The sequence below is a fragment of the Danio aesculapii genome, chromosome 7 (assembly GCF_903798145.1).
Source record: "Danio aesculapii chromosome 7, fDanAes4.1, whole genome shotgun sequence".
Classification (NCBI taxonomy): domain Eukaryota; kingdom Metazoa; phylum Chordata; class Actinopteri; order Cypriniformes; family Danionidae; genus Danio; species Danio aesculapii.
Window position 1 is genome coordinate 63,749,621 of NC_079441.1, and position 13,883 is coordinate 63,763,503.

Below are 13,883 nucleotides of genomic sequence, written 5' to 3' on the forward strand. Positions count from 1 at the left end.
TTTTGTTAGTTTCTTTTGGTTAGTTAAATTAGCTAGTTAGATACTTTATTGGTCCCGAAAGAAATTCAGTCATTCAATAGCATCCCATACATAGGGCTAAAGTATGTAACCAAGCAGGCACAGGATGTCAACATGACGTCAGATTAACATTGTTGTATTTTGTTTAGAAATGAAAATCGTCAGGGTTGACGTCACTGTCCAGCGTTGGACAGACTTTGCATGTTGGCTACTTTCCAACGCAACGTAAAAATAACAAAATATCAACGTCTAATGATGTTACAGCGTGACGTTTTGTAGACGTTAAAATTATTACGTCTATCAGACGTTGGATTTTGGTTGCCATACTGATGAATAAATGCCAGTATTTGACATCAATACGACATTGGTTTAAGATGTTGGTTCGACGTTGGATTTTGGTCACTTTCCCACACAACCTAAAATAAAGAAAAATATGTCATTTAACATTATTATTGGATGTCAAAATAACAGTGCTTAGATGCTGTCAACCTAAATCTAGCCTAATATTACTGTATGTGTCTATATATATGTGTCTGCTGGGAAAATACATAAAAATATAGCCACATAAACACACACTCCAAATAGGTTGAACTAAACAAAGCAAAAACATTTTCTTTTACTTATTAATAATTTATAAATCAACTGAATAAATAAGTAAATGCTTAAAAAGACAGTCCAAGCCATCAGCAGTTTATATATATATATATATATATATATATATATATACACACACGATAGGACTGCATACATCATTCGCAATAGTCAAATCATGAGTATACGCAATGTTGACTTACAAAGTTGGGATTGAGCCTGACTGACTCACAAATGTTTTTTGAGGCCTGTGAGAATGTGAGGGTTTTAAAAGCATTCAAGCCTAAAAAATTGTACCGTTTGTAACTTGTTAGTAATAACGATCAATTTTATTAAATTGTTTATAAAACGAAGACTATATGGTATTATTTTACATTTGATTATTCAATTACTGTAAACCTGAATACAGTGCGACTCCTTGGAAAACAATAAAAGACTTTTTATTTAATTTGTATCTTTTTCATTAAATGCAGAATTCATCTATTCTTGTAGATTGTTTATTATATTTTATGCATTCGCCCTCCCCTGCAGAATCATCCCAATCAATCTAGAATGATATATTCTTTCTAAATTCTTATTCAACAAATCAAGTGAAGTTGTATTCCTGTCGCAATATCTATATCGCTGAATAAAACATTGCAATGTTAGATTATTCCAATATCATGCAGCCCTAATATACTGTACGATATAGGAACTCACACTTTGTGTACGTGTACTGTATGTCTGTGTGATTGTGTGTGTAAAGGGGTAGTTCAACCGAAAATTCAAATATACTCAACATTTGCTCACCCTCAAATGGTTCAAGACCTTTATGAATTCCTTTTTTTGTTGAACCAAAAAGAAGTTATAATCTAAGAACACTGGTAAGCAGTAGCCTTTGACTTTCATGGTTATAAAAAAAAAACCATATTGTGGAACTCAATGGCTTCCCATTTCCTACAACAAAATATCTTATTTAGTGTTCAGTAGAAGAACGAAACTCAAACAGGTTTGAAACAAGTGCAAGATGAGTAAAAGATGAGTAAAAGGTGATTTGTGAATAAACTCTCTCTTTAGGAGATACATTGTTATCGGGAAACTCATCTAGTCCATTATTAAATCATCCTCCCAAATGTTGTCATTTTGCATCTTATTGCCTCTCAGAATTGACATACATCTCACAGATATGTTTAAAGATGTGTTATGTGATAAATCCAGGGGCCTAAATAGAGTTCACACACTGAATGTTTTGTTTTAGGCTCAATCCCACTATGGCTTCAGGGGACACTTCTGCGCAATGGTCCTGGTCTGTTCTCAGTTGGGAACACTTCATACAAGCACTGGTTTGATGGAATGGCGCTCATTCACAGTTTCACGTTTAAAGATGGTAAGTCGTTAAAAATGTATTAAAAGCATGCTAAACATGCAAGTGGATGCATCTTAATCAACAAACTCATCTTTTTCAGGGGAGGTTTTTTACCGAAGTAAATACTTGAAGAGTGAAACATACAAAAAGAACATCGCTGCTGACAGGATCGTTGTGTCTGAATTTGGAACAATGGTGTACCCTGATCCCTGCAAGAATATATTCTCCAGGTAAATAAAAAAGGATCATTCTTTCCATCCCTTATTATTTATGTATTATCAATCAAATCTAAATGACCTGGTTAATCGCTTCGTATTGCTTTGCAGAGCCTTCAGTTACATGATGAACGCCATTCCAGATTTTACAGATAACAATCTCATTAACATCATAAAGTACGGTGAAGATTATTATGCATCATCGGAAGTCAACTACATCAACCAAATTGACCCACTGACACTTGATACGTTAGGACGAGTGAGTCAAGACCTGTTCATTCATTTATTTTGAAACTACATCTCAGAATATGTTGTCATTCTTTCATTTATTATCATTTCAGACTAACTACAGAAACCACATTGCCATCAACTTGGCAACCGCTCACCCTCACTATGACGAGGAAGGGAACACATACAACATGGGTACCGCTATCATGAACCTCGGCAGACCCAAATATGTTATTTTCAAGGTGCCTGCCAATACCTCAGGTAACAAAGACAAGTAAATAATTCTGTAGACCATGTTCAACTCTTAATTGAGTAATAGCACTATATAGGCACTGATGCCTTTTACAAAGCCAAGCGCAAATGTCTTCCTTCCTAACTTTCCCACTGGTTTGCACAATTTTAAAGGCATGCTATTTTAGTAATACTTTAGTTTAGGTACCAAGTCTCAACCATCCTATTACTAAGATATTGGCTGTTAATTAGTACTTCTGAAGGACATATTCTGCATGATCTTATTCTATATCCCAATCCCTAAACCCAAGTGCTGTTTTAACTATTTAAAAGCAGCAAATTAGGAGTTTTTTGTGCTAAAAGTCATACAACCCATAATCAGAAAAAGTTGAGACAGTATGGAAAACGCTAATAAAAAAAGAAAGTAGGGTTTTCTAAATTTACTTTGACTTGTATATCATTGCAGACAGTACAACAAACATTATGTATGATTTTTAGTTTTATCTTGCAACACATTTCTAAAACGTTGGAATAGTAAAGCATTTACCACTTTGTAATGTTGCCATTCCTTTTCACAAGACCTTTAGGGACTGAAGACACCAAGTGATGAAGGGTGTGTGTGGGAGAGTGTGTCTGAGCCTCGGACGTTATCAGGAAGGCTATTCCAGAGTTTAGGAGCTATAAATGAGAAGGCTCGACCTCCTTTACTCGACTTTGCTATTCTAGGTACTACCAGAAGCCCTAAGATTTGAGATCTTAAAGAGCGAGTTGGATTGTAGCGAGACAGAAGATTGGTTAGATAAACAGGAGCTAGATTATTTAAAGCTTTGTAGGTAAGAAGCAATATTTTAAATTCAATACGAAACTTAACAGGCAGCCAGTGTAAGGAGGATAAAATTGGGGTGATGTGATCAAATTTTCTAGACCTGGTAAGAACTCTGGCAGCTGCATTTTGTACTAATTGAAGTTTGTTAATAGAGGATGCTGGGCCACCAGCAAACAGAGCATTACAGTAGTCCAGCCTAGAAGTCATAAAAGCATGGACAAGCTTTTCTGCATCTGAGATGGATAGAATACTTCGTAACTTCATAACTTCGTAATATTTCTCAGATGAAAGAAAGCAGTTTTTGTGACATGGGATATATGATTTTTAAAAGTAAAATTACTGTCTAATATGACACCCAGATCTTTTATAGTAGAGCTAACGCTAACTTTGTATCCCTCTAATTTCAGGTCGAGTTGTGAGATCAGCTGTGTACAGGATTTAGGCCCAATAAGTAATAATTCTGTTTTGTCTGAGTTTAAGAGAAGATAATTGTTGGTCATCCAGTCTTTAACATCTTTAATACACTCAGTTAGCTTGGACAGTTTAGACGTCTCATAAGGTTTAGTTGAAATATATAATTGAGTATCATCTGCATAGCAGTGAAAGCTGATCCCATGTCTTCTAATAATGTCTCCCAGGGGTAGCATATATATTGTAAACAGCAAAGGGCCTAAAACTGATCCTTGAGGCACCCCGTATTTTACTGGGCTGAGTAAAATATGATTTTAATGTGTGCAAAATGTGGTTTTGCATTGTCTTGTTGAAATATACATGTGTGTTCCTGGAAAATAAGGCAGTATATTGTGCTCCACAATCTATATGTACTTTTCAGCATTAATGGTGCCATCAGAGAAGTGCAAGTTAGGACACTAACCGATCCCATATCATGACAGACCTGGCTTTTGGACTTGTTGCTGGTAACAGTCTGGATGATCCTTTTCTTCTTTGGTCTAGAGCACACGGTGTCCATTTCTCCCGAAAAATATCTAAAATACTGATTCATCTGACCACAGTACATGTTTCCACCAGCTCTTCTGGACACTGTTAACATAGGGCTTTCTTTTGGCACAGTACAGTTTTAACTGGCTACGTATTGTGGTACTTGACAAAGGTTTGCCAAAGTAGTCCTAAGCCCATGTGGTGATATTGCTTAGCCATGAATGATGATTCTTGATGCAGTGCCGCCTGAGGGATCGGAGATCACGGTAGTTCAGCTTAGGCTTGCGCCGTTGTCCTTGTCCTTATCTATCTTCATTTATAAAAATATGTTATTGACCAAGTATGACCACTAATGTATTGTAGATAAAGAAAAGAAGAAGCCAGCCCTCAGCGAGGTGGAACAAGTTTGCTCCATTCCTTTCCGCTCCTCCTTGTACCCAAGCTACTTCCACAGTTTTGGCATGACGGAGAACTACATCATCTTCGTGGAGCAAGCCTTCAAACTGGACATCGTAAAACTGGCCACAGCTTACTTCAGAGATATCAACTGGGGAAGCTGCCTGAAATTCGACCAAGATGACATTGTGAGCAAAACTTGGTCTTGTGGTTTCTAAAATAGCACTTCATCTAAATGCTATCCAAACTATTATAACAACTGTTCTTTTTGATCACCATATAGAATGTGTTCCATCTGGTCAATAAGAAGACCGGGAAGGCTGTGAACGTGAAGTACTACGCGGACCCGTTTGTGACCTTCCACCACATCAATGCTTATGAAGACGATGGCCACGTCGTATTTGATCTGATTACATACAAGGACAGCAAGCTGTATGATATGTTCTACTTACAAAACATGAAGCAAGACGTCAAAAGGTTTATAGAGACCAACAAGGACTTCGCTCAACCAGTGTGTCAGCGGTTTGTCCTTCCCATCAACATAGATAAGGTAAAGTATAAATAAATAAAAATAAATACAGAAAAAATTTTAGTCTTGTCTAAAAAGTTTTAAATATTTAGATCAGGGGTGAGCCAGTTTCTGTGCCCAACGATCGGGTTGTCTTGCTCCTAACCTTCGACCACTACCTGTTCCCCAATGCACCGTTCCCTTATGGCTCCCCCTGCAAGTGGTGGTCCCACGTTGCTCCTTCAGGCTGAGCCCGCCCTGGTTCCGTGGGATAAAACCCGTCCACCAGGCGCTCGCATACAAGCCCCAACCCCAGGCCTGGCTCAAGGGTGGAGCCCCAGCTGCGCCATACTGAGCGACGTCACAGTTCTCACTTTTATTGCGCTCAAAAGGGATTTTTAAACCCCACTTAGACTGACCTGTCACCTAAGACCTTTTTGCCTCGGGAGACCCTACTAGGAGCATTAGCTCCCGACAACATAGCTCTTAGGATCACTCAGGCACTTAAACCCCTCCACCACGATAAGGTGGCGGTTCATGGAAGAGTTCAGATGCAAGGGACGAAGGTTCGAAAGACAAGCAACCGAAATTAGTTTCTTTCGCAGGGTGGGAGGGTGGCAGGGTTGGACTCTCCGTCTACATTAAACCGCTGAAAACGCACATCATGTGACCACACACACACACACTTTGGCATGCACTGCAGCGTGCTTTGAGCACATCAACCCATATAAGAGCTGTGCACGTCAGACTGTTCCTCAAGTATCTACCGCTGGATCTAATTTCACTATATTTGTTAAACGTGATATTTAATTCATCTAGTCTCTATATAATGACATATTCCCTGACTTTGGTCTTTTGAATCTATTACTTGTTCTCAGGTAACATGTTCTGACTGAGTGCAAAGATAAGTTAATAATTAAAATAACCACGTACATTCTGTATATTGACTGATTGCTTTCCTTTATTTCCTATAATGTATAAACGTATTGTACGTTATACTTTTAAAATGGCCATAATTGATTATTAAAACTGATATTCAGCAAAAGAGAGGGTATGTTTCGTATTTTCAATGAGAATGAAATAAGGCAGTAATGTTATAGGCTCCGTATTAAATATGGATATAGTGAAGATGACGCTCATATAAATATGCTGCTACACGACGCTTCAACATTTCTGCTGTCTGTTAAGTTGCTAATATCAAAATGAATATAGGCAGTTCCTTATATCATGCTTTCATTTTATTGTTAAGATAGTGAAACAATATAGCCAGGGTGATGTGAATGAGGTTATAAAGTACACGCTTCACTATGAAGATTTACCCGACGTGTCCTCTGGAGTTTGTTTTCCATATCAAACTTGCAAAGTCTGAACTTACAAGGAGAGGATGCGACTTGGTTTTCGGCAGTCGATAACTCCGCCGTAGTGTGGACGGAGTGTATAACTGTAGCAAAACTTATGCATTTTAAAACTAAAACGTATTAGTGTAAGCGGGGCCTTAGACTGTTGCCCCTGCGACCCGAAAAAGCGAATGAAAATGATTGAAAGAATATATGAATGAATGACCAGGGGTGTCAAACTCCGCATAGTTTAGTTCCAACTCTAATTAAACACACTTGATCAAACTAATTGAGTCCTTCAAGCTTATTTGAAACATACAGGCAAGTGTGTTGAAGAAGGGTTGGAACTAAACTGTGTAGGGCACAGTTTGACACTCCTGATTTAGACCATCATGGACCGTAGTGACATAGTAAAATTGAATGTAGAGACAAATTCTCAATTTTACCAAGTTGCTAATTTTTAGCTTGGATATTGGCTGTTTATTAGTACTTCTAAGGCCTTCTAGCATCATAGGTGTATATGAATCCATTCGGAGCTTTAGAATGACAGACAGTAGGCGTTAAAGTTCTTAATTCCAAAAGAAGGTCAATAGAGCCTCACACAGTATGAACGAAGGTCTTCTGTAGCAAATCGATGCACTTTTTGCAATAAAAATATCCATATTTAAAAACGTATAAAAGCTTTTCTGTCACTTCCGCTAACTGTCATATTTGTGTTCATGATATAGCTGAGCAATTAATCCAACAAGGTTGATCATACTTATAATTGTCATGCTCATCTAGTCAGAGAAGCACAGTTGTGTTTTCAATAGTAAGTCTCCTCCGAAGGCTAGAGGGCGCTCTCATGCAGAAAATCCAAACGCGAATAAACCCATGAAATGGCCATAGCATTGCATTATAAACAGAAGTTTTAACTGCTTTCACTTATTCAACATGACTAGTAACTGACAACAGAATCATCTCACTTATTTCAAACACTGGACTGACTTTATGAAGTGAATTGGGAGTAAAAACATGTTATTAAAAGTGATTTTTTTCACATGTACTGTAGCATCAGAGGTGGACTTGGACAAAAAAATCAGCCATGGCATTGGAGCCACACCAGCCCACATTACCACATCGACACAGCCCCTTACTTATATTGGTGTACTGATGTATGTGTATTAATGAATGTGACCTGAACAAAAACAACCCATTTATAACAAATTTATACAAACATTCATTACATTCATTCATTTTCTTTTCAGCTTTGGCCCTTTATTAATCTGGATTAGTCCCCATAATAGTTTATTAGTCCCCACAGCGAAATGAACCGCCAACTTATCCAGCACTTGTTTTACACAGCGTATGCCTCCCAGCTGCAACTCATCACTGGGAAACACCCATACAAACACATTCACACACATATACTATGAATAATTTAGCCTACCCAATTCACCTATAGCGCATGTCTTAAAACATGTGGAGAAAACCGGAGCACCTGGAGAAAACCCACGCAAACATGAGAAGAACATGCAAACTCCATGCAGAAATGCCAACTGACCCAGCCGAGGCTCAAACCAACGACCTTCTTGGTGTGAGACTACAGCACTACCCACTGCACCACCGCACCGCATTGGCCCTTGTCGAGAATATTTCAGTTAATTTTCTGCATTTGACAGCGTCTGATTTTAGAGCAATTTTTTTTTGCTTTTTCTGAGCTTTTCGACACCGCCCTTCCTTTTTTACGGTCCATCTCTGACAATAAGCTTGTTTTGCACTTACTGTTTGTTTGACATTCTTGCCAGATTTTGATTACGTCCATGTAACCTCTGATTGCGTTAGATTGGTTCGGCCCATCTCGAAACCAGCCGGCCGTTGCCGATTGGGCCAATTCTTAACATTAATTATTATTTTTATTGTTGTCATCATCATCAAAATATTCACATCTTGCAAGAGATAAAAGCTGCTTGCGTGTAAAATCAATACATATACAGTTTTTTAAAACTGACCGGCCCACAATTAAAAAAATGGTCCGGCCCTTTTGGCATTTGCCAGAATTGCCAGATGGCCAATCCGCCCCTGTGTAGTATGATAAAGCACATCATACATTTATATAAAAAAAATTATTATTATTTCCATCTCCATAGACATCCACATGTATCTTATATACCTTAAATAATATATTTTGCTAGTAATTATGTGTATTTTAATGCATGAACGCTAAAATAAATGTCATTTGTTTGAAAACATAGATAAATCGTGATTTATGACAAGCATTACACACCTCTTTCTATGCCTCAGTGCAAATCATCAGATGAAAATTAGAACAGTTGATGACTTGCGCTCTGAACGTTCTAATCACACAGGTGTGATCGTACACATGAAAGGGTTAAATCAACCCTTTAATATCGAATGTGTTCTCCATACTAAAATGTTAATAAAATATCATATTCCAGATACATTCATATTTTATCATCTTAGAATAACAACTCTTTCTTTATCAGGAAACTCCACAAGACATCAACCTAGTCAAGTTGCAGGACACAACAGCCACCGCAGTCCTGAAAGAGGACGGCTCGGTCTACTGCACCCCTGACATCATTTTTAAGGGTGATTTCTCTATTCTAAACCTAATCACTCTTCAATAATTTTCACTCTTTATTTGACATTTGTTGTCCGCATGTGTACAGGTTTAGAGTTGCCAGCTATCAACTACAAATTTAACAGTAAGAAGAACAGGTACTTCTATGGCACCAGGGTGGAGTGGTCACCATATCCAAACAAGGTGAACATCTCTAGATTTCTGGACATTTACGTTTATTATAACACTGTTTTGGGCGGCACGGTGGCTCAGTGGTTAGCACTGTCGCTTCAGAGCAAGAAGGTCGCTGGTTCGAGTCCAGGCTGAGCCAGGTGGCATTTCTGTGTGGTTTGCATGTTCTCCCTGTGTTCACGTTGGTGTTTTCTCCGATTTCCCTCACAGTCCAAAGACATGCACTATTGGAGAATTGGATGAACTAAATTGACCATAGTGACCTTGTGTGGGTGTTTCCCAGTACTGGGTTGCAGCTGGAAGGGCATCCGTTGTGTAAAACGTATGCTGGATAAGTTGGCGGTTCATTCTCCTGTGGCGACCCCTGCTAAATAAGGGACTAAGCTGAAGGAAAATGAATGAATAACATTGTTTTGATGCCATTTGAGCTACAAGAGCATGTTAACTTTTAAAACATATTTAGCAATATTATCTTGTTGTATAGGTCGCAAAAGTGGATGTAGTTACCAGGACACATAAGATTTGGACAGAGGAGGAATGTTACCCATCTGAGCCAGTGTTTATAGCCTCTCCAGATGCCGTTGATGAAGATGATGGTAAGTATTTTATCGAACTATTGTGCATCTGTATAAAATATTGGTCATGTTTGTGCATGTATTTGCAAACGTAACATTCTGTAGTGCATTAAAGGCGACCCATTGTGCGCAAGATGTAAAATAAGTCTCTGATGTCCCTATAGTGTTTACGTAAATGTTCAGCTCAAAATACCTCACAAATAATGTTTAAAAACTCTTTGAAACTGCCCCTTTTTAGGTTTTGATCCTAATTGTGCCTGTTACGATCCTTGATGAAAATATGTCTAGGGAATTAAAAGGAGTAACATAAAGATGACCAAAGTATAAACTGGAGATTAAAATGGCAAGAGAAGACACAACTACAAATTAGCACCGCAAAAGATTTATTGCTCCCACTGTATTTACAATATTTATAAACAATAAGTTGAAGTTGAAAAGAACCAAGATAAACCCGGGAGAGGGAACTGAAGTTGCGCTAGTAAAAATCGAAGAAATAAATATAACAAAAATATTCCCTTAAACTCCTCCCCAAACCACTAAATAAGAAAACAATATGAAAAGAAAAGTCTTCAGCGCCAAAAGCCCCCTGAACTTACACTAATCTGAAAAAATGGAAATACTTAATTAGCGCACTTCGCTAACTAGTGTGTCTATACATCAATAATTCTGCGTGCAAAGTATGTATGTCACGTGACTTACTACATTGTTCCAGATCTCCCTTGTCAAAAGTCACAGAAGGATTTTGAATGGAGCATTAACGGGCTAGAGATGTAAAAACACACATCAGAACTCTCAAACAAATCTCAATCAAAGTCAACATCAGTAACAGCTACAAAACAAACGGACACCACCAAACAGACAACAAGCCAAAACATTAATAGCAGCAGCAGCAGCTGATCTCTTCCCGTTGCCGCTTCCTATTTAAAGAGCTCTGCAACAAACATGATTGGCAGAGAGAGAAGTCGTCGTCACATGGTTGATTTAGATTGGCAGTCCTGTCAGCCAATAGTGCTTCAAAGTAAGTGGGACCTGTAAAAATGATAGGGCCAGTAGAGAGAGAGAGAGAGAGAGAGAGAGAGAGAGAGAGAGAGAGAGAGAAAGACGGATAGAGACAGAAAGAACATACACGCAAAACTGTGCGGTTTATAACAGTGCCATTTTTGTGACTGTCACTTTAAATTCAAATGGATTGTGCTCTTTTCAAAAGAGGGCGGAGCTACAGATGCCTATGTGTCAGCATAGTGGCAAATTCAAAAACAAGACAAATCTCCTATGGTAATGAGGGAGAGATCGTTACTAATGGGTGGGGCTTTCCCCCTCTGATGACACGTACAAAGGGGGAATGTACAAGTGTGATTATAAAAAATTATGTGACTTTTGTGATTTTCTTAAAAATGTGATTTTTGCATAATAGGTCCCTTTTAAGTTAGTAAAATGTAAAAATTAGGACTCAAAATCACCCCAGCTTGGATGAAAACATCCCCAACAGTACATAAGGTTTAACAAACTCTTGTAATTACGCATTCTTGCATGACTTGTCTCCATTTTTCAGGTGTCATCCTCTCTTCTGTGGTTTCATTCAATCCTCAAAGGCCACCTTTCCTGGTGGTCCTGGATGCAAAGTCCTTTGAAGAGATTGCTCGCGCTACTATTGATGCCAGTATTCATATGGACTTGCATGGCCTTTTCATCCATGATAAGTCTACTTAAAAAGGACATGCACTGAATACAGATCTAACAACCCATTCTGAGTGGGATTAATTTATTTTTGTAAAGATATGTGTAAGATATAAACAAAGGGAAATCAGCACAGTTTTCAGAATCTTATTTATTTCATTATTGTGATTTGTATTATAGATATGCTGTAAAACTGAGTGGATTTTAAGTGATTGTATAAATAAAAAGTTATATATACACAATTATAAGTGTATACTGTGAAAACTGTAGCAAATTGATGTTTTTTTTATTTGTGACTTAATATGAATAGAACTTTCTGCTGAATGAACTGTTGTAATTACAATGATTTTATAGACATCCTGTAAAACAGGCTATTGCATACAATGCAAACTACTACTGTTTGTTGAATTTAAAACTGTGAATCATTATGTTACTGTAATTCATGTGATTGCCATTAAATGGAATAATTTCTTTAGTACTACTGTGGTTCATTGCATCTTTTGTTACTGTTTCTCACAAAGTATTATAGTCTCTTTTATTTATTATTTAACTAGATACAAATGTGTGCATTATATTGATATCATTACTATTTTTTGGACATTTTAAATTACAAAGACGTCACTGAAATATTTTATTACATTTTGAAAGTGTTAAATGATGAAATTATTAGCTATTCAATCTGTGACATAAATTGATGTAGTCACCTGCCACTTTATTAGGTACACCTTACTAGTACTGAGTTGGACCCGCTTTTGCCTTCAGAACTGCCTTAATCCTTCATGGCATAGATTCAACAAGGTACTTGAAATATTCCTCAGAGATTTTGCACCATATTGACATGATAGCATCACACGGTTGCTGCAGATTTGTCGGCTGCACATCCATGATGTGAATCTCCCATTCCACCACATCCCAAAGGTGCTCTATTGGGTTGAGTTCTGGTGACTCTGGAGGTCATTTGAGTACAGTGAACTAATTTTCATGTTCAAGAAACCAGTCTAAGATGATTCATGCTTTATGACATGGAGCGTTATCCTGCTGGAAGTAGCCATCAGAAGATGGGTACACTGTGGTCATAAAGGAATGGAAATGGTCAGCAACAATACTCAGGTAGGCTGTGGAGCTGACACAATGGTCAATTGGTACTAATGGGCCCAAAGTGTGCCAAGAAAATATCCCCCACACCATTATACCACCACTAGCCTGAACTGTTGATACAAGGATGGATCTGTGTTTTCATATTGTTGACTACCATGCAAATGTCGCAGCAGAAATCAAGACTCATCAGACCAGGCAACGTTTTTCAAATCTTCTATTGTCCAGTTTTGGTGAGTCTGTGTATATTGTAGCCTCAGTTTCCTGTTCTTAGCTGACAGGAGTGGCACCCAGTGTGGTCTTCTGCTGCTGTAGCCCATCTGCCTCAAGGTTGGATGTGTTGGGTGTTCAGAGATGCTCTTCTGCAAACCTCAGTTGTAAGGAGTGGTTATTTGAGTTAAAGTTGCCTTTCTATCAGCTCCAATTTGGCCATTCATATATGCCAATGCATATTAATATGCCAATGCATATTAATTCTGCATTATGCTCTGCAACACCTAGACAGACCAGGGACCTATGTGAGGATCTTGTTTGTTGACTTCAGCTCGGCGTTTAACACTATCATCCCAAAACCTTTCCTGCCCAAATTAACTCAGCTCTCTGTGCCCACCTCTGTCTGTCAATGGATCAACAGCTTCCTAACGTACAGGCAGCAGCTGGTTAAGCTGGGAAAATTCTCATCTAGTATCCGCACAATCAGCACTGGCGCCCCCCAGGGGTATGTCCTCTCCCCACTGCTCTTCTCCCTGTACACGAATGACTGCACTTCAAAAGACTCCTCTGTGAAGCTCTTGAAGTTTGCAGACGACACCACACTTATCGGCCTCATTCAGGACGGTGACGAGTCTGCTTACAGACAGGAGGTTAAGGAGTTGGCTGTCTGGTGCAGTCACAACAACCTGGAGCTCAACACGCTCAAAACAGTGGAGATGATAGTGGACTTCAGGAGAAACCCCCCTGCTCTCCCCCCACTCACCATCATGAACAGCACTGTGGCAGCAGTGAAGTCATTCAGGTTCCTGGGCACCACCATCTCTCAGGACCTGAAGTGGGACACTCACATTGACTCCATTGTCAAAAAAGCTCAACAGAGGCTGTACTTTCTTCGTCAGCTGAGGAAGTTCAACCTCCCAAAGGAGCTGCTGAA

The 13,883-nt window shown here is 38.6% G+C and overlaps 1 protein-coding gene across 1 annotated transcript in view; it reads left to right on the forward strand.

Moving 5' to 3' along the window:
• The window catches only part of bco1l (beta-carotene oxygenase 1, like), a 30,115-nt gene extending 17,996 nt beyond the window's left edge, over nucleotides 1–12,119 (forward strand). The window contains exons 2-11 of the mRNA XM_056462328.1: nucleotides 1,847–1,975; nucleotides 2,055–2,184; nucleotides 2,281–2,428; nucleotides 2,511–2,658; nucleotides 4,757–4,977; nucleotides 5,073–5,339; nucleotides 9,121–9,226; nucleotides 9,307–9,401; nucleotides 9,874–9,985; nucleotides 11,517–12,119. Coding sequence (XP_056318303.1) covers nucleotides 1,847–1,975; nucleotides 2,055–2,184; nucleotides 2,281–2,428; nucleotides 2,511–2,658; nucleotides 4,757–4,977; nucleotides 5,073–5,339; nucleotides 9,121–9,226; nucleotides 9,307–9,401; nucleotides 9,874–9,985; nucleotides 11,517–11,674 — 1,514 coding nt within the window. The 3' untranslated portion in view covers nucleotides 11,675–12,119. The remainder of the gene's footprint in view (nucleotides 1–1,846; nucleotides 1,976–2,054; nucleotides 2,185–2,280; nucleotides 2,429–2,510; nucleotides 2,659–4,756; nucleotides 4,978–5,072; nucleotides 5,340–9,120; nucleotides 9,227–9,306; nucleotides 9,402–9,873; nucleotides 9,986–11,516) is intronic.
• Nucleotides 12,120–13,883: the final 1,764 nt, after the last annotated feature.